General features: G+C 31.7%; 1 protein-coding gene across 1 annotated transcript in view; it reads right to left on the bottom strand.

Moving 5' to 3' along the window:
* Nucleotides 1-3,096: 3,096 nt before the first annotated feature.
* The window catches only part of LOC148271742 (uncharacterized), a gene marked incomplete at its 5' end in the record, with an annotated part of 48,120 nt that continues 28,426 nt past the window's right edge, over nt 3,097-22,790 (bottom strand). The window contains 3 exons of the mRNA XM_088240998.1: nt 3,097-4,840; nt 5,210-5,826; nt 6,122-6,430. Of these exons, the coding sequence (XP_088097124.1) occupies nt 4,794-4,840; nt 5,210-5,826; nt 6,122-6,430 (973 nt within the window). The remainder of the gene's footprint in view (nt 4,841-5,209; nt 5,827-6,121; nt 6,431-22,790) is intronic.

Consider the following 22,790-nt stretch of genomic DNA (forward strand, 5'->3'; position numbering starts at 1 on the left):
TTCCGTGTCCGGTAAAAATTTAGGTCGTTTCGAAAATACTTTGGTAATGACTATGGTAGTTTGCTGCATCAGTTAGCGTGAGGAAAAACATTTTAGGAATTTATTTTTGAAAAATGGGATGAAATTGCATGAATTTAGTTTCTAATTTATATTTTCATTTAAAATATAAATTATTCAAATTATGTACTTTAATCAATGAGGATGAGTGGTAACGTAACATTTAAGGGCATATTTGAATGCGAAAGAAGCTACGACTAACTGTCAGGAGAGACACATATGATGTTCTATATTTGTTTATTCGACCAACAAGCGCTTTCGTTCTCTAATGGGAATCTTCAGCCTGCGATACATTTTCTTAATAATAATAAAAACAAAAATGAATAGTTTTTAAAGAAATATTTGCATTCCTATAATTTACCTAAATATTTCACTTTTGAAGGGCATTTTCAACGAGTTGTAAATAACTCACTATTTGACAATTGGAATCAAGTTGGGATAGAGGAGGTTCGAACCTCCGACTTCAGATCCGTGGGTCCGGACACTAGCCACAGGAGCATAACTCGATTCAAAGATTGTAAGTCATCACTCCTCATTAATGAACACAAGAATATATATTTCTTTTATGTAATGGAAAATGTTATTTTTTATATTTATTTTTTTCAGAATTGTTGACAAAGCCAGTAACAGCTCCAAACATATACCTTGGTCCTAAGTTGTTTTTCATGTAAGTAATAGAACGAATTAATGTAGTAATTTTCATTCTTGAATTCACAATCATAATTATTTTTTAATGCTTACCTTTACACTTTAAGCGCTAAATATACAATTCAGTCAGTCACACTATTAGCTATTAGTTATTACTATTTGAATATATAATAGTTCTTTACTAGTAAATGTATAATTAAGTTTGTTTTAGTATTATATATCTTTTTTACCAAACTGTTTAACTTTTTAAAAATGAATTATTAAGTATTGTAGTGTTAAGTAAGTGAAGTATTAGGTATGCTCGCAATCATTTCTTTTTGACAAATAATTGATCATCTGCCCATTGAAGTTATTTGGTACTATCCATTCAAAATTGACGCCATTTATGACTATTTATATAACATTATGCTTCACTTCACTTAGTTCAATAATTAATTTTGACCCTTTCCTTACTTAGGAAAGCATCAAATTAATACGACTTATGCCAAAATAAGCAAAACAGTGGCATAGGTATAGCATTCCAGTTTTTGAGATGTACGAATACCTTTTTTTTCAAATGAAATCAAATTAGCTGATCATAATATTTCAAACGTCTGGAATAACAATAAAATATTTCAATACTAAACTTTTTTTATCCAATGATTAATTTTTTTTATATTCAGGATGCTGATTTTATTTTCTTAAGTTCTGACTGATGTACAGCCTATCTCATATTTTGTTCAGACAGCGTTGAATCAACTCTTATTGAGTGTAACCAGAGCCAGAAATTCCGTAGGTTCAGTTGGCTCAAAGAACTAGACACTTGCTCAAAAGGGGGAATAATAATATTCTGGTATTCAGTTACAAATGTGTATATTCCCGTTCCTTCTCATTGAGTGACTAGGCATAATGCCCTTTAGATCCAGTGCTATAGAAGACTTTTTTATTATTTAACTCGTATCAATTCTTAGTACGTATATTTGTAAATTATTAACTGCTTCAGATAAATCAACTGGTTTTTTTATTGATATAATCTTATAAAATACACAAACCAAAAAAAAAACAAGAATTTAGGTACCGAACAGGTAGTAAGTTAGGATAGATAGTTAGTACTTTGATACTTATCTTTGTTTTTATGGTGTGAAAAAACTTGAGTTCTGTTTGGCTACAATCTTCATACTTCTTGCTGCTTTCTTTTCTATCACCAAATGAACTGCTTTTTCTTCTAATTTTTTATTCAATTTTCTCCTTCCAATTGTCTCCTCTATGGATGGGGTTTACTTTCAAAGCGCACGGAAGGAATGCTGAAGTGTGTTGTCGACAAGGTATTGAATATCGACTCGCCAATTTTTATCCAAACTCAACCGGACAGCGCAAAACACATTACGGCATTCCTCTTGTGCCTTGAACGTAGAACCCTTAAATACCTTTTTTGGTAGGAAATATCTTCTTTAAACTATTTGAATATTAAGTGTATGATTGGTTTTGTACCTACATATCGCTAGTCCAAAGCAATAGTGAGATTAACCCAAAATTTACGATTTTGATATACACGTACAGATATTTCAAGAAATTAAATAAATCGATGCTTTCAAAAAATAAAATGTTGATGTTAGATAGTTAACCTATGTGAAAATAAAGTATTCATAATCTACTTCGAATAATTAAATTCAGTCAGACCTTTTAGACACCTCTAAGTCAGATTATCCCAGAACACGTTCTTCAGAAATATCTCACTGTTGTTTTGGGCGAGCGTTGTATTAAAACCTTTTAAGCATAACTATTAGACTGAGATGATATTGTAAAAAAATCAAATCTATTATTTCCTTTTGTATGTTTTTTATAATTTTTTTTAACTATTCTGAATGATTTATATTTTTTATAAATACTATAAAGTCACGAAATAAAACCATTTAAGTCCATTTCATAACTTTTTCAATAAAATAATGTCAATCATGGAAGAATAATAGGGGAAGTTGGGGTATAAAAACACATAAGTTAGGTAAAATACATGTATATAATTTCTGGATCAAAATTTACAAACATTACGCAAGTATAAATAATTAATTCTCTCAATTCAATCACAAAATAAAATAATTTTAATACTGTGGATTTTTATTATAGTTACAGTAGATTTTTGTAAAAATATTTAAATTATACAATTTTGTGAAAATATATTTACACACTTATTTCTAAAGGAACACATTGCAAAAAATATCTTAAAATCTTTACAAAGAATACAAAATTCATAATTATGAATGTTGTATTAATTTTAATTAATTGCGTGGAAAAAATCACCCGAAATAGTTTGTAAATAAATGCTTGTTTCACAGCGTTTTGTATATAAAAGTGAAGGGGGAAGTTTAGCGTTTTTTTTTTTTTTTTAATCTGCCGTATTTCATAAGCCAAAAGTTTTCTTTTATTTGTGTTTTTTTTAAGGCGATCGTATTATGTTCCCGAGCTAGGATTCAGTACGAAAAGTGACAATAAATGTTAAATATTTTTTTCTCAATTATCAAACCAGTATTAGACAGTAATATTTAGTATATTTTGTCCCTCTATTTTTTGAAAGCTTTAAGCCACCATTTTTTCAATCCGATTTTCAATCCAACTTCCATATTTTTTATATACAATACACTCGTATTGTATTTGTGTAGTTACGTAGTCACTGATCGCAATTTATAATTATTCAATGGGATTATCCTTAATTACGATTATTAATTTATACGAATTCGCATACAAATGCATCTAGATTTACTATCATTTTAATTTGAAAAATATGTCATTTATCCAACTCACTATAAATTTGATTATGACAAATTAAAGAGTGCCTTGTATTTTATAATTTATGTGCAATTATAGTCATCGCAGTTGGAAACAATAAATTTATTTTCTGTCATCAATAAATTGCCGTGAACTTTAGCTGTACCTTCTATCTAATTATACAAATATCTAATGAAGAAATTGTTGGTTCTTGATAGGTTATTGGCTTATACGAGCACGTAAATCAAAATTTTATGTTTCTATGGCACCTTAGTTTGTGCAATTAGGCAGGCTGTTTACAATTCAGATCAGTTTTCTTAAACTAACTGGTTAGTTTTGCTATGATTATAGGTTTTGTTTTGTAACACCCATCATGTGCAGAAAGAAACTATGCCCAGACTCATCCGGAGTTTTTTACATTAATTAATAACAATTTAAAACGTCTTCTTTTAAAATATTAAAACAACATTTCAGAATGTTAAAAGGCAACGGAAAACTTTATTTAAATTTCATCATATGAAACAGATAATTTTTAAATACGTGTGTTTAATGAAGTACTTTTAGCGTTATAATTTTCATGGTTAAGAAAAGTAATTAATTTCATAGTCAAAGAAAAATAAAACAAATCAAAATTATAATTTGTGGTTACTAATTTTATCAAAACTACGTATTAAATAAGGTACTTCATTAAAAAATAATGTTTTATAGAAAAACAAGAATAAAATTGATTTTAAAGAGTTATACAAGTTTGGCAAAGTTCCGAAAAACACGACTCAATATTCTTTTTTTTTACAACAATAGGCCAGGAGGCCCAATAATTACAGCACAGAATGCTTGGGTAGGCTTAAGAAAAATCATGTTCTCACCGGGATATAATACAATTTCGGGATTTAGTTCGAATTCGGGATTCACCGGAATACGATACAACGAAATTTCGATACAATTACAAAGACGTGTGTGGTATATCGGTATTAGTTGTCTTATTGCAGAATATCTTGTTTAATTACACAAAAGTTCAATGATGAGTCTTACGTCTCAGGTAACAGATGGTCATCGTCGATTTTTTATTAAAAATAAAAAAACGCCATATCCTCCAAATTCTTATTGTATTACAAACAACATTAAATAACCAAAAATACTTAACTTAAATTATAAATATATCTTAACCAACACAACATAAATAAATTTAATCAAATATTTTTTTTATTTTTCTAATCATCGAAGTAAAATATTGATAAAAAATGGTATACGTATAAAGGATCAACTGACAATAGCACATTAATCAAATTATAAATAAGAATTTTCATCACAGATTGTACCAAATTGGAAGATATATCAGCTCGGAGCTATGATGATGCTCTACCATTTTCAGGAGATCTTGCTGATGAGGAATCTGGAGGAAATAAAAATACTAAATAATGCATTTAATTGTTATACGTTTTGCCCCATTGTCCTCATTTTGAGATACAGTTTTAAGCCTATTTCACACCATGCTGATGGTAAAATAACATGGAGTGGATTGATATTTATTAAAAAAATAAAATTGTAGTAAATATAATTATATTAATATGATAATTTACTAAAATGTGTGGATTTGTACGAAAGCGACTGGTGCAAAATTGCCTTCAGCGCCAGCACTGAAAGCGGGTATTCTATAATACATCGCACTATCATGTTCTTAAAAATAGAAGAAATAAAAAGCTAAGTAACGTTTTGTCGTAAGTACTCTCTTTAAAAAATATTAATAATATTGATCGCTTACCTATGCGTTGCGTTTCGCTCTCAATTCTTTCCACTGGCTGTAATGTATGAAGCAGCCTAGCAGAAGGTGGTGGTTGCAAAGGGAACAACCTGTGTTCTGGCCACTGATTGCCAGCAGCCTGAGCATCTTGGTCAGGAACAGTTCCAGGGCCCACAGAATACTGTCCGTGAGGAACATACTGCTCTGGAGACCAATCAAAGGTGAAAGAAGCATGGCTCTGCCCGTGGCTGTATACTCCTAAAGGGGTTCCGCTAGGTGTTGGAGGAGTCGTCGTAACATATGGACTCAACTCCTGATGAGTTATATCTGGAACCTTTTGAAGGGTCGTTTCTGACCACGGTGGGCTTGGATTCCACTGGTCTATAAAATCTGAGGGTTCTGAAGACGTCTTGCTGATTATTGCTTTTGTCAAGTGTCTCCGCGAAGAAGATGTAGACGTTAAGGACATTAGAGTTCCCCCACCAGTGTCTATAATAGCTGGAGATGGACAAGGAGACATTGGGGCAAGAATATGTATTTTAGATTCTATTGATCCGTTCAGTGATCGAGCTTTTCTTTTTGACGTGGTGTGGATTGGTGTATTTCTTACGTCTTCCATCGGAGGTAAATGTTGAAATCTAGAGAAGAAATAATTTCTGTGTGACTATAAACTTTATTTTACCAGAAACCAAGGTGCAAATATTTACTTCCTAAATGTGGGATGTTAAACAACTCAAAATTTAGTGTTAAAGTCTTAGAATTATTAAACACAAAATGCTTCAAATCTACATTTACCAAGATGTCAAACATTTGAAGAATCACTAGTTTTTAACAGATTTTATTTTGCTGTAGGAAGACATCATATTCAGTATGACGTAATTAAAACTATTAAGGTGTTTTGAATGCGGAGAAAAGAAGCTGAAAATTCCTTACCTATCATCAACAGTGTGGACTGAGTAGTCTACAGGTCCTGCGTCCAACCTCTCGTACGTGAAGCCGAGGTGTGACAAATGTTGAGGAGTCTGGTGCAGAATGATATGTGGAGATGGAGTTGGTATTAGTGGTGGTCTGCTTCCATTGATAGCTGACGGATGCAGAGGTCCCGGAAGGACAGTTCCTCCCGAAGGAGGTGGTTCAGATAGAGCTCCGGATTCGTATCCTAAGCCGAACTGAAGTTTACTTTGTGCCGTGTAGTAGTGGTAAAGCCACGGATTTGCTCTCATAATCGATGCCTCTCGGTCACTGCGAAAGAAAGATATTATTAATTCTCTCAAATAAATGTCTAGCTTCTTTGACAAACCTCACTTGTTCACATTTTTGGTGTTTTGAGTTATGAATGCTTTTTTTTCTATGATAATAGAACAACATTTTAGGGTCGCTAACACCACTTTCCCCAATTCTACGTAATGTTGAAAATTCAGTTTATTTGATAAACAACATGTTTTCTCCAACGAAGGCGCTTTCCTTCCCTCCGATAGATTTTTTTAAATTATTAAATGAAAGGTAAAGTCAGAGGATTGGATTAACACCGTTAAGATAATCTGAAAAATCTTGAGGTCAAGTGAGTGGAGGGCGCTATCAAAGACTGGACTGATTCTGGATGAAAGAGTAATTTAATGTCTCTCAATTTGCACTTTGAATATAAAAAAATCATCATAGATACTACTTGATCATTTATCGATGGATTATTGTCCTCTGCTTTACACACAAAAATACTTTTTTTAAATAAATAATACAACAAAATAAAATAATTGTTTAGTTACATAAAACATTTTGTTTTAGTTTGTATTTAAGTTTGTGTCTCCATTATAATATTGTAACAATATTAATAACCTTTGATTAATATGATTATAACAATATCCTAGTATGATAAATTTTGTTTTACTAAACAATCCTAAATAAAATATGTATACATATGTTTATTTATTAACGGACTTAGTCCTTTAAAAAAGTGGCTAACACAAGCATAACTTTTAATTGAAAAACTTCACTAAGCAATCATTTTATTCAATATACCGACATATTATTTTTCACACCATTATTTGGTAAACAACACTTGTCCGTTGACTTTCTATAAATATTACCATTTTGTGGTTTAACTTGAATAAAAATACTGATCACGTTAAATTAAAAATACTTTTTAAAACCATTATTTGATTAATCGTTATAAACAAAGAAAAACAGTTTTTATTGATTATCACAAATCGATGTGTGAGGTTTGTCAATTAAGTTTTTATTTTTTGTATTTATTTTTATTTAAGAAGGTAAACATGAACCGAAACAATATTAAAAGGAATAATGAAACCCACTAAACCGCGAAACCGGCTTGTCAGCAGGATTGAAATAGTGACTAAAATAGTTTCTGATTGTGATTACCTTATGGTTACGTATAATTATAATTTCCATAGTTTATTGCCTTGTTAACGAAGCTAATGTTTATGTACCAAAGCTTAAAAAATTCTTACATTTTGTACATGATAATATTAATTATTGATTTATAATCTAGATGGATGCACATCGATACATTAAGTACCATTGGTATTAATAATAATTAACCTTTCTTATGTTAATTTATTTATTTAATTTATCACATGTAATAATGAGGAACTTCAGCCCTATTGGATACAAAAAACGTTTTCTTACACGCGGTAAAAATTAAAGCATCAAATTGTTTTTGAAAATGTACGAAATAATAAAATAAATTATAACAAATATTTGAATTAAAACTACTTTGAACGACGTTACTAGTTCATATGAATTAACCAATAATAAGAGACTCGAGAAAGATTTCCGATTTACTGTAAGTTAACGGACCAATCGGCAGAACTGACCGAGAAGAAGCGGAAGAGAACTTGAAACGTCACTCGCGAAATAATTTCAGAAATACAGAACTTTGAAAAAGCACAGCGCAGATAAAAGGATTCATTAAATGAGGAAGTTCAGTGGTTTTTTTCAAATTTTTTATTCGTTAATAGACTGTTAAACTAAGTCAAAAATATTTTTTTAAATTTTTACATATCGTATTATCGGCGCTACGATTTTTTAAAGTTTTGTATTTCTGAAATAACTCCGCGTGTGACGTCAGAGGTTCATTTCCGCTTATTCCCATTCAGTTCTTCCTATTGGTTCAGAAGCGACAAGCAGACCGGAAATTTTCCATAGCTCTCAGATCATAGGTTGATTCACATGAACCAGTGACGTCATTTAAAGTAGTGCGTTTTTAACAAAATATTTTTTATTCTTTTTTCTGTACATTTTCAAGAAACTTTGCCTTACAATTTAATGCTCTAATTTTTACCCCGCGTAAGAAAACATTTTTTGTATCCAATTTCCCGTAGGGCTGAAGTTCCTCATTGTGATTTTTTTATGGCTTTATAACCATTCAACAAATAATATAAAATAAAAAAGCCACTAAACTTCCTCATTAAGTTATATTTATTATAGTTTATATTACATTATATCATATATTTTTAGTATTTTGTTATTTTATACTGTTCCTCTCCAAAAAGAGACAAGCTTTTGCGTTTGGAGAGGGACTTGCACAGAGTTAATATTATAAGTATTTTTTATAATTAAAATATAATACGTGGACATTTTTCATTAGCCCTTATAAATCATGAAGTTGTTTTTTGCAAGGTGTTCCTTTAATTTTATTTTGGGTTTATTTACATCTTTTATTTGTTTTTTTTTTGGAAGGCCATAGATGTTTTTTATGCAGAAATCAACGTAATTTTGGTTTAATTTTTTAGTACGACATTTTGTTGGTTCAAATTATAAGGATATATAAACTAAATATACTCTCATAACACACACAATGAACACACTCCATTCCGGCCTCTTCATTCCACACACCACATTCCAAACTCAGAAAACAATAAAAACACTAAAACAAATAATATAATCTGTACCTATTCTCAGTACAAATTGTACATGTTAGAACATTTGTAATATAGGGACAGCGTATTGTGTACGTAACTGGTGCTGTGTTAGGTTTGTGTTTTTTTGTAATAATTTTAATTTGTAATATTATACAAAAATAGTACTGTGCGCACAACAATATACACATAAATAAATACAAAAAATAATTGTACAGAAACAGCAATAAATTTAAAGTTAATTTTGCTTCGAATGAACAGAAGAAGCCATTTTAGAAATACGATTATCTGAGATAAAAACCTGTAGGCCCGTACGTAGGTACACGAATTTAATGTGCATTTAGAGGAGGTACAAACGAAATGCGACTAAATATAATATCTTTCTCGGGAATATTTATTGCGGAATTATGCGATGATTGCTTTATGGGTGTTATTACAGCGGCATTGCTGGGATGGAGTCGTATGTTAGGGCCGCTGTCAGAACATTGTGATGCGTGGGACGTTCTCCCATGGTCCGCTTATGCACATAAGGTGTCTGCATGGACACGGACTGATCTGATGGATAATATGTACCGACTTCGCAGAAGTGTCACACTGTCATTTATATAGTAAAGCCCGAAATTAGAAATTAATCAATTCTGATATTAATTTTATTACATGCTATTTATCCCGGGAAACGAACCTGAGCCCTCAACCACGGTAATCGAATGCGCCAACCACTACGTTAATAGGTAGACTTATCTCCTCTCGATTCCCTTAGTCGGGATTTTTACCTGAGAGCAGCTAGCACCCAAGAAATAATTCTGGGTTCCAACTCTATTTCACATACATTCATACACATTTCAAGTTTCTTAATCCATCTGGGCACGGAGATTTTATATAGGTAGATATTCAAAGATATTAAAAATAATGCTAAAACGATCTAAATAAATAAGCATTTTAGTAAAAATAATATTTAACACTCCATACAATAGGTACAGAAGAGAAATAATACGCCTGATTCAGAATAACAGAGAATATACGTTTTGTTTTTTTTTTGCATGTTATTTCTCGTCATCAAATCAAATGCAATTTTCCACTCCTACTTTATTTCATTCATCCTCCACCACTCCTCATTAATATCCTTCCCACTATCTCCTTGTTTTGTCCAAATTACTTTTATCATCTTATTATTTTATTATCATCATCATTTATAAATCATATAAATTTTTTAACCTGTACATATGTTTGCAATCTGAATAAATAAAGTATATGAAATGTGTCCTTGGCTCTAGATCCGAATGAGAATTCATAAAAAATAAATAAAACAACCCGAGGCTAACAAATAAGTAAAAAATACAAATTCGTAACGATATTCAAAGGCATATTGAAAATCTATTGATTTATGTTGTTGTATGTTATTTACGTCAAAATCACACCATCAATATAAATATAAATAAATGAACACAAATAAAAACTTAAAGCCTTACTCAGGCAATTTAAAAAAAAATCGAAAAAATCATGAAAACTCGGTAATTATAAATTTGAATAATATAGTATTTTTAATATTTGAAGCATTACTTTTTAAACATTATTAATCAAAAGATTGATATAACGAAAACTTTGTCTTTAATGCACCACTTTAGTTTTTATTTTCAAAACCAACTAGTTTCGGCAACACATTGCCTTATTTCCTGTATTGTTGTTGGTGTAAAATGCTGGTCCTTTATCATGTCATCTTTTAAAATTTTATTCGTAAAATTATTTATGCATAAAAATATTATCTATCGTCTATCACCAGTTACGCCACAATTGTTTGAACATAGGTATCTAAATACTGAATAGGTATTCAAATAAAGTTTTGAGCTATATCTGAGAAGTTTTAGTGCCGCCTACGATCTCTTTATACTGTCATATGAATATTAAAACGGACTGTTAACATTTTCCCTCGCTTCATGAGTAATTCAATGTCCTTATATTTATATAAGGCTTGCCTTGTAAGCACCTTTGTTAGATATTAGTCCTAGACAACATTATGTTAGAAACGCTTTCTGATGTGTAAACCCGGGACAGTGAAAGGAAATAGATAATTGTTTATAAGACAATATCGAATAATTTACCATTTTCACAATTTTATGTAAAATTGATTAAGTAATTGAACTATCATACCTTTATTATTATTTGATTTATGTGAGTACCAACGTATATCGGTCTAAATTTAAAGAGGCGTAATTTGCTGGTTGAAAAATGATGATATTTTTGTTATATAAAACTTTTAAGTACCTATGTTTTTTTTCAGAAATACCTTAGAAAATTATTCTTTTTATCTAATTTTTATCTACGGATTTCTTAATGGCACGGTTTTGAAACGACAGTGTATGGAAATTGCACAATTCTATAATTTTCTTACTTTTGATCAGACTTATATAGTTATAAAACTGAAACCATTATTGATGCGAGTGAAATTTGTCTGAAGGAATTATTTTTAATTCATACTACGCAACGCCAACGCCTGAAAATGTGTTTGAACTGCTTATGCTTGGCTGTCGCAACTTCTTTAGATTCAAACACTAAATTACTGAGTTGTTATGTGGTGTAATGCTGGATTTTCGGTTCTCATTTGCCTTTTTTTCAACGTTTAGTGTATTTTACGCTACAGGGCTCTACTTATGTGTAAGTGTCAGAAGAACTCACCGACGAAACTTGTGACGTCACGGGCGCTGTAATTTAAGAACTTATGTCGATGATAATACGATATATATATATATAAATATTTTTTAGATTAATTCGAGAGTTTATAAAGAAAGAAACTGAAATTCTCATGATCGGAACAATTTTAAAAACTATTTACGTGGTCTTAAAAGAAAAAATGACAACGTAAGACTGTATTTTTTATTCAAATTTAAGAAATAAAAGTTACACAATGATCATCATATGATTTTTATTTCTGAAAACATTAAAATTAAATGACACAAGTGAACGAACTTTGAGTTGTGCCTTGCGGCTTGCGCGGGTATGTTTGTAACTGCTCTCCTGCAAAAATGTGTTTTTCGAGTTATGCCACTATTATTCCCGGGGACGCAGTAATATAACTCAACATATCTTTTTTTTTTTCAGTAAATAGCTATAATACCTATTATAATAATAAACAAAGAACAAATCTACCAACAACCAATCTTGCGTTCATAAATTATAATAAATAATATCTTTTAAACATTTATTTGACATCTGAACATCCCAATCGGCTGCTCGAATCGGCCACGATCATTTTCGTCTTATTTATCTGTTTGTGTGTATTATATTTATTTATTATTGTATTAGAGCGAGGCGAGGTAAGATCGATTTTTCGATAGGAAAGTGAATTGAAGGTATGGAGTAATAAATCATTAACACTGTAGATGCATTATCTAGATCGGTACGTAAGAAAAGTACCACGTTGCTGTGTGAGTATCTTCGAATCGATACTACAATTTAAAGGGACGTCTAATTTCGTGGATTTCAAGATATACACGATAGCTCAGTAAATTATTTAGATAATTTTTAAATACATTGAAATACATATTATGATCGAAGATTTAATATCGGCACTGATAAGCAGAGAACCAAAACGATTTAAATTATACTATTGTGGGACGTACCCGGAAACCAATGCCTAATGTCGCTTGACTTACTATCGTCTTAAGGAGGGTGAAGAAGGTGAGTCATGTATTTCCTGTACGTAAGCAACAAAACGATATAAACATCTAAAATAGTGATTACATAGCATAGTTGTACTGACTGACATATGGCTGTGAAACTTTTGTGTTCACGAAAAAAAAATTACACAAATTATCAGTGACACAGAGAGCCGTGGAAAGGAGAATGCTGGGTATTTCGTTGAGAGACAGAAAAACCAATACATGGATTAGAGCGAGAACAAACGTCACCGATGTGGTCCATAGGGCTGCCAACCAGAAATGGAGCTGGGCTGGTCATATAGCCAGAATCACAGACTCTAGATAGACAAAAAAAGTCCTGGAATGGCGACCCAGAACGGGTAGAAGAAGTGTCGGCAGGCCTCAGACAACGCGGTCTGATGACATAAGACGAGTTGCAGGGAGTGGTTGGATGCGGTTGGCTTAGGATAGGGAAATATGGGGACTTAAGGGGGAGACCCATGTTCACCATTGGACAAGAGACGGCTGATGATGATGATGATGATGATAGCATAGTTGCTAAATTGCTCACAGTTAGGGCAATAACAAATGACGTCGACTCAGTCGGAAATAAATAGAATGCTATGGCAACTATTGTAAAGCTGTAGCACCCTTAGATATAAGTTAATTTATTTAAGTTGAGGCCAACACACACTAGAGAGATGCTTGTATTAGTTATGTCTGTACACGTTTCCGAAGGGTACAAGCGTGTTTTCATTGAACATATAGGCCCAATTTACACGTATCGTCCAAATCCATACCGCACGGTAAAATTATGGTGGATTGACATTTATCATGCTATTTTGGTTTGATTAAAAGAATATAATGGGGCTACCTGTATGTTAAAATCCAGCAAAAGGAAATCATCTGGAGGTATGTCGCCCTATTGCGTTTGCCTGGCATTAAATAAATAAATCGACATAATTGAAAAACACCGACGCATGTGATTTTCTTCAACTTTATATGAGAGCGATTAATTATTTTTGGGATACTTAATGTAAAAAAAGTCAAACTCCGTATTAAAGCTACACATCTGTGTGAGTACTTTGATGGCCTCAGCTTAGGCTGCGTTACCTATACCGTTTGCAAGAAATCAGTTGAGTTTCATACTTTCGCGATTCATAACCAAATTCTGCATTTTAAGCATACTGTCGTTTTCTTCCATCACCCACAATTATTAGTGAGGAAGCGCCCTTCATCCACAACCAAAAATCCAACAATTAATGCAATTTGTATAAACGGTTTTTTAAATCAATCTGTAAAAATGGCGTGTAACGAAATAGTTTAAATTAATAGAAGCCAATAAAAATCATTAATCTCAGATTTTACAAAACTGTTTTGGTGCTGAAAATTAATTTAAAGGTATCTTATATTAGCAATGTACAGGTACCAATAGGTGCCAATGACGCATAACTAAGTAGACATGTTACAAGCGCGTAATACATGGCATTTTAATTTATGGGTTATTGCATCACTCGCCTTCAATCTCTAACGGACTTTTCTTGCCGTGAAAATACCGCCATGTAATACTTAAAGAATACTTTAATTACATTGCAACTGCAATTGATTGAATAAATCCAGTAAAAATGTCCAGCGTCGTAGCTATGCTAACGAGTCACACAAAAAATGAGAAAACATACATATCACTTTCTCACGCTTATGTTTGTAGGCATATCATGATTATATGCATATAAGATTTAAATGTCACTATCTAAATATTTAAATTGTTCCTTTATCCTTCTTCTTTCCTTGCCATCCCGTCTCCTCTATTCATAGTATAGTGTATTTTTTTTTCATGTATATTTTTATTTTGTTAATCTTTGTTTTTAATTTTTGTATAAAATTGTAAGATTAAATATGTTTATGTATTTATAATTTTCTCACACTGAACAGTTTGGGTAGGTAGGAAGAAATTGCCTTAAGGCAATATGCCCGCCCTTATATGTAAATATATTGTATATATATATATAAAGTGTCAAATAAATAAATAAATATAGGTCTTTTTTGGCGGAATCAGGAAGTTCAGTTCTACGGGAAATTGTAAAAGAAAAATGTTTTCTTACACGCGGTAAAAATTAGGGCATTTAATTGCATGGCGAAGTTTCACGCGAAGAAAGAAAAAATAATAAAAATTAATTACTTTGGACTACGTCACAAGTTCTTAATAATCAACTACAGCGTTGGATAGATTTCCAGTTTCTGGGAGGCCAACTCACCAGTCAGGACAACTCAACAAAGACAACTAGTGACGTCGCGGGCGGAATAACACATATTTACAACAACAAAAAAATCGATGATAATACAAGACACAATTTTTTTTGTCTTAGTTTGATAGTCCTTTTACAAATAATAATAATAATAATAATTAAAAAAAACAACTTAACTGTCTCATTGTTGAGGGCAATGCAATATTTGCTTAATCTGAAATGCAGCTGCCAAGAGCTGTATATTTATTATACGTCAGTGTTTTAATACAAAAATATATTCTAAGTAATCTAAATCTCGTAAAATGAACAATACTTTAAAACAATTACGTACCTGGGCCCCTATTACAATGTGAAGTTAACGGAGTTATCTTCGACTGTCTATAAAGAAAAACCGATATTTGGGCACGAAAGTGAGTATATTTGCATGAACATTCAAAGTATCTTCGTCGGTAACCTATAATTGAACGTAATTATGCAGAAAGCAGACACTATTTTCAAAAGGTTATTATTACAGTTTTTTGTATGACAGCGGTCTGGCTGTTTTTAACAGAACATATATTTATTTATTTATTTATTCACATTTAAAAATATGAATAAATAAATAAATAAATAGAATTGACCTTACTGCTTCCAATAACACCAATATCTCATTTTTTCAAAATTGTGGACTAGCTGCTTTCGTATTACTACGTTCAATTGAACACGTTTTGAAGAAAAAATTGTATTTTGTTTTATTTTGGTAATGTATCCAAAATAAAACAAGTTTATTGGATTGTAATTCTACTTTATTTTTTATAAAATATACAAAGGGTATATTGTGACGCGTTTCGTCTTGTTAGGACATTTTCAAATAAACTAACTTAAATATTTACAAAGTTTCCTTATATACTAAAAATAATTGCTATTTTATGTTTGTGGATTTCTATACAAGCCAAAATAAGTAGAGTAATTAAAATTCAATTAGGATACTGAGTATATTAGAGGAATATTTTGGTTATATTGGGGAAAAACCTTCCATTATTTAGAAACATTTGTAAGGGTATGACTTTAAAATCAATGTAATAATTATAAAAATATTGATTTCATTTATACAGGTTTATTTTGAAAATTATTGTTGAAATTCTACATTGGTGTTTTACACAGGTTTCATTCATGTTTAATGTCAAATAAGATAAAATACACTAAGATTTTATAATTTTATTTTATTTTAATTTAATTTATTGGGAACATTACAAGTTTGTATATATTTAGTAGGTATATAGTAAAATAAAAAAATAAAAATATATAAAAAATTATTATACTCGTAAATAATATGGAATAACAAATTTACAATTACAAGATTATAATTATAAATAATTTAGTTTTTATTTTTGAAAATATTAAGTAAAGGTGAATTTTCTAGGTTTAACTGTTCATTTATAAGTATATTAGCTAATATAACCAAAATATTCCTCTAATATACTCAGTATACCCTAATTGAATTTTAATTACTCTACTTATTTTGGCTTGTATAGAAATCCACAAACATAAAATAGCAATTATTTTTAGTATATAAGGAAACTTTGTAAATATTTAAGTTAGTTTGTTTGAAAATGTCCTAACAAGACGAAACGCGTCACAATATACCCTTTGTATATTTTATAAAAAATAAAGTAGAATTACAATCCAATAAACTTGTTTTATTTTGGATACATTACCAAATTAAATATGGAATTCTACCAATTATCTGCATACACAATAAATAAGAAAAAAATGTATGCATTCGCTGCTTTTCATACAGACCATTTTACTTTGAAAAATTGAAGATAAATGTTAACTTCCCATATTTATTAGGGCCCTGTACATGTTTAAATAAAAAAGAATCTAGCTTAAACTTATTATGTGTGAACAATTTAGTGCGGAAACCGTATAAAGACAATCATAATCAATATTAAATATGCGTCAAAGACTAAACGAGTAATTAAATAACGTTTATTTTTGTGACAGTACAGCAAAAAATAGGCTGTCAGAGATTCGATAAATAAAATAACATCTCTATTTTTAGTAAGAACAAAATACGCCTCGGGCAAAGAGTACCTGAAGACGTTGTTTTCCCAAATAAGCATAGGCATCAATTTATGCGAAAACGACTTCATGCCATTGAAATTATAATGTATTAACCACCATAGAAATATTACAAAGACTGTATTTACCAATAACATCTCAATTGAGATATCAACATAATATACGAAGGTGGAAAGTATTTGAAATTTCACGTGAATGTATTATACATATCTAAAGGGGCATTACATATATTTGAAGAAAAGGTTTTAGGTTGGAGATAATTTAATAAAATCCAAACCAAATGCCATTTGACGGCCGATTTGAAATTTCAATTAACTTTGTGGCCAAACAATTTACTAAATGTTTTAAATATTTGTATATAACCACCTACCGACTTTTCTATGTCCACCGGTTTCGAGACGTACTCGTGTCTTTGTCAGGCGTCAATTAAACCAACATGCAAAACCCACAATATTCTATCACCGTGGTTTTTCACAAACATATAAAATCAAAATGCCATGCATTTTAATAAGCTATCGTTACATGCACTGATTAAGTATAGGGTGATCATTACAATTGAATATCTAATAACGGCGTATATTGAAAGGTAGTTTGACTATTGATCAAATGAACATTATTTTTTAAAGCTTAAGAAAAATTTCCATATTATTATTTAAATGTAAGATTTTAACTCCAAATTTTTATCTCCTAACTTATTAAAGTCACGATTAAAATTTATTAGGGGATTTGCGAATTAGGAGAAATTGTTACAGTGAAGACATTGAAAATTCTGGTGTCAAAAACCGGTAGACATAAAAAAGTCGGTAAGTTGTTATATACAAATATTTAATAGCATTAAGATTATTGAAGTCATTTATGTATCCGAGAATTTAAGAAAAATATTTAAAAAATGTGTGATTTAAAATGCACGTAATTCTTTTTTTTTTTTAAATTTGGTTTTGCCACCATTACATTTTTATTGAATCTATTTTCATTAGATCTTTACAACAAGATTTACTTAAATACTTCGTCTTTATATGAAACCAATGTACCTTAGTTTAGTCTAAATTTCTAGCGTAGTCTACCGATCGAAAAGTAATGATATTTTAGTCATATAAAACTTTTAAGTATATTTTTTCATATACTTAAAAGTAAACGATTATTTAAATCTAATGGTTATTTATTTAATTTTTATAATGGCGCAATTTTGAAAGATCGACCATTTAAAATTAAAAAAATCACATGATTTTCTTACCACTTATCAGACTACAACCTTAATAGTATACGTGGTCTGACTTTTTTTTATGCAAGGTGTCTAGCGGCAGATTTCCGATTCTGAATTTAAATAATGTTCAGTTGGGAAGTGCAAGAGAGACGCGGGAGGGTGTTTTGGTATCGCGAGCGTGGCGGATTTGTTAGGCCCTATGGAGCGTTGGACAGGAGAGTAGCGTACCTACGCTATTGAACCAATGGCTTTTCGCCCATTACCGCGTGGCGTAAGTTTTGTGCTCGCTTTGACATACGCCGCATTCGTGATACGCCATCGACTAAATTAATTGAGAACTGGGTGGCACGGTTTAGAGCTTTAGCTTCAGCAATAAACAAACCGGGGTCTGGTCCAAGACCGACGGTATCAACCGAAGAAAATGTGCAATGCGCCAGTGATTCTATACTCGAAAATCCGCAACTTTCAATCTGCAAAAGCTCTACGGTTTTGGGCATCCCTAGATCGACTGCAAACAATTTTAAAGAATAAATTAAAGTTCTACCCTTGCAACATTCAAATCGCGCAGAAGTGACAAGATTATGATAAGGAATCAAGAAAATCGTGTGTCGAACAAATATTGGAGAAATTTTCAACTGATTATCGAATGAGGAACATCTTCTTTGGCGATGAAGCACATTTTCATCTCGACAGTTGTCAATAGACATAAATATTATTACTGGGGTCCAGACAATGAGAGAAAACGCATGAAATGCCGATGCAATAAAGTCGCTGTTTGGTGTGCCATTTCAGCGAGATGCATTAAGGGGCCTTACTTTTTTTTAAATGAGCGAGGCGCAGCCGCAACCGTTAATTCTGAAAGATACGGCTAAATAATTAACACGTTTTTTTATACAAAACGTTGAAGGTGGTTCTTTTTTCAATCGAAACACACGAATTTACAAGATGATGCAACTGCTCAAACAGTCCGATCATCAATGAATGCACCTAGAGCGTTATTCCCAGGAAAAACGATCTCCAGATTTGGCGACATCGCCTGGTCCGCAAGATCTCCCGATCTCAGTCTTGGTGACTTTTTTTGTAGGACTATCTCAAAAGTCTCGTTTACAAAAATCAGCCTTCCAGTATCGTACAGTCAAAAGATAATAATTTATCTGAAATAAACGTGATTTTCAGTGCACTGCGTAGGCGTGTTTTTGAAAATATACGGAATAGGTTGGAGGAGTGTGTACAAAATAATGGTCGATATTTAGAAAATGTGATATTTAAAAAATGAAATACGTTTTTATCTCCTATTCATAAAAATAAATAGTTTTGATCTACCTACATGTTTTCGTTTTTTTTAGTAAATTTTCGAAATCGGAAATCAGCCACCTTGAACAAACGAATTCCATTATTTTCCCTCAGGATTATGGTATTAGAATGATAATTTTACACACTATAGATATTCACCATTTGCGTGTCTCTATTGTTTGTTTTTTCGATTTTTTTAATTTTTTTTATGAGCTTTTTCGTACAGTATTAGGAGAGGCATCTGCGAGAGAAAAAAACAATATATATACGTATTCATCAAATCGTTTCCATTACTTCTATCCGCGTATCCTGTTAAAGGCTTTCGGAAATGCAACTCCGCGGTGAAATAATCGCCTTTTAAGATGAGTACCCAGTTCCTACCCCGAGATGATGCAGAATGGCGCCTGTCAGAGTAGGTACCGAGCGTAGTACTTCTGGAAGTTTAGTCTAGAAGTATTATAGTGTAGCGATCACGGGAACATTTAGCCAGTACTACGGATGTTGCGGTTACATTTCACACTCGCCATAAACCGCATCCACTGTACTTTACTGTTTACACTCGGGTACGCACGAAGCCGACTTATTCATCAAGGGGCGTTCATGGAAAACCTTTACTATAGTTTCGATCATTTTATTATACTCGTAGGAAAAATGACAAGTCTTGCGATTCAGGTGCCAATCCAGCGATTATGAATATTCTAGTGTAAAAAATATATTTAAATCAATATTTCAGTAGAACATCGAGCCGAGATCTCTTGAATGCTTCACAAATGCGCTAACCAGAGAATATGATTATTTTTTAACAAGGAATACTGCTATACTCGCCGTTAAATTACTAGGAGTCTTCCTAAATTCTGACCTTTCTTTTGATGCTCAAATTAGTAGGACAAAAAGTTCATGCTTTTCTACCAGCTGAGACGAATCTAATGCACACGCAAAAACTCAATTTAATAAAATGATTCGCCTACAGTCTGTATTAAATTCCGTAGTAAGACTTATTCTCGCTATTTCTAAGTTCAGTCATTTTTTAGTATAAAACAAAATTTATCCATATTATTCCTGGGCGATTATTTTTCTTCCTATCCTTCCCTTGACCCATCCTTATGGTACCTACCTTAAGCCAATATATGTATATTTTGATTTGGAATAAAACAAACAATATTTCGACATTACATTAAAAATTGCATAAAAGTTCTTGGATTCGTCGCGCGTCGTAAAAGTTATATTAAATCGTTATCATAATTCAATGTGAACTTTCACCATTCAGTGCCCAAAATTAATGAATCAAAGGTAGATCCATTTTCGTGTTCCATTCCTTTCTTCAAATTCCAAGATCTTTTAATCTCCTACCCAAGGAAATACAAAATATAGAATCCCTTCCAAAGTTTAAAGCGGCTTTGAGGACTTGGATCAGCATGGAAAATACAGATATACACCTATTGTGAAAGAGTCGTACAACAGCATATTCTAAACTTTGATGTCTTAATTACATTGTTTATGTCATTTTCCTGTTATTTCTGTATGATTTTTTGGCATTGTCATATTTGTGTTTGTATACCAAAAAATTCACCAAAAACAATAAAAAAGGAATGGCCCACGCTCAGACGTTTAAGTCTTTGTGGGCATTTTTTCCAAATTTAAGGCTATGTTTATTTTTAGAATATGTATTTTTTCTCTTTTTTTCTTCTAATGTTTAATAAATATAATGTATAAAATAAGTAATTTAATACATGCATAATATGTAACAGTATGGAAAAATAAACAAAAAAAAAAAAAATATATATTTCCAACCTTTTACAAAACTGATTGAAATGAGTTTTTTCGCTACAGTCCACTTTTCGTTAAAAGTCATTTCCACAAAGGATGGAATACAACGCTATTGGCTTATGCATAAGTCGCTTTAAAACTCTGCCCCGGAATATCTAAAATAACTATGCATTTCAGATGAACTAGATGACAGACATCACATGCTTAGATCAGCTACGTCAACGGCGAGAGGAAAAGTTGTCATACCTCTATGCAACAAGCGCACTAAATTAGGAGAACGCGCATTTGCGATAAGGGACCCTATAGCATGGAATGCTCTCGCAGCAGAAGTGCAAAATTGTGAGAGTGAAGTGATGTTTTGGAAAAAAACTTATAACCTACCTTGTCTCTAAACCATTTTAATAAAGCCTTAGCCTGTGATGACAAAATAAATTGTTTTAGTTGAATTAAAAAATTAAAGCTGAAATGAAATCAATGTTCATAGAGTCACTTTGTAAATTATCCTTGAGGTAATATTACGAAAATGACGCTGTATAAGTTATGCATACTTATAAAAATATTGAAATAGTAAATGATCCATAATTCAGCGGTAGCGTTTATTGTTCTGCATTAATTTATAATCGGAGGAGTATCGTTTTTTTTTAAACTTATTTTGTTATTTGCTATTTTCTATATTTATTACTAAACGAATTTCTTAAAATTTTCACTGCGTTTAGGTGCATAAAGATAACAGTCCTGTATGGGTAAAAAAGAACCAGAACCCGGACGAGTGTTTTGACTCGATGGTTGATAAGATAAGTCCGTCTCGTTATAAAGTGGTTGGCGCATTGGCAACCAACCGAGATTCCGGATTCGACTCTCTGGCAGATGGACGTAAAATATTCATTTTAAAGGTTGTTAAAACTGTATTATTTTATTGTCCCCGGAATGGCACTTAGAGAGTAGGACTGATCACCGTACCTTCATGTAACAGATGATCATATAACGTAGCATTTGGTTTACCAATGCAGTGCCTTATACACCACTGAGTGCGGCAGGGGAATAATTATGATGATATTATTTTAAGTTCGATCATAGTATGGTCTAGTGACAATCTGCATACCTTAAAGTTTTGGATGCATTTTAAAATGGTGTTGTTTATAAGTAACGCATAGCTTGAATTACCCTAAAGAAATGACTCCGTGTGGGTGGCGCAGTGCGGCGGTTAGCGCCGGCGCGAGTTTCTTTTGTTATTCTTACTTATGTTTTATTATTCGTATTACCGTTTTGTTATTCTTCCTCGTCACTACCAACTTCATCTTCTGTCCCAACCCCCCCTATTCCAGCGTGGCGGGGGGCGAGAGGGGGTAAGAAAGCAAAGATGAGAAATGAGCGGGAGGATCAAAGCGGTAATTAGCGGTTGGAAGCGGGAGGGGAATAATTGAGTAGTCATACCAAATGGGACCAACCAACATAAGCTTTTATACATTTTTTATTATTAACCTTTAATTCAATCTGTGCAGAGTGCAGTGTAGTGGT

The sequence above is a fragment of the Micrasema longulum genome, unplaced genomic scaffold, assembly GCF_059751315.1.
Source record: "Micrasema longulum isolate JH-2025_06_02 unplaced genomic scaffold, ASM5975131v1 h1tg002691l, whole genome shotgun sequence".
Taxonomy (NCBI): Eukaryota; Metazoa; Arthropoda; class Insecta; order Trichoptera; family Brachycentridae; genus Micrasema; species Micrasema longulum.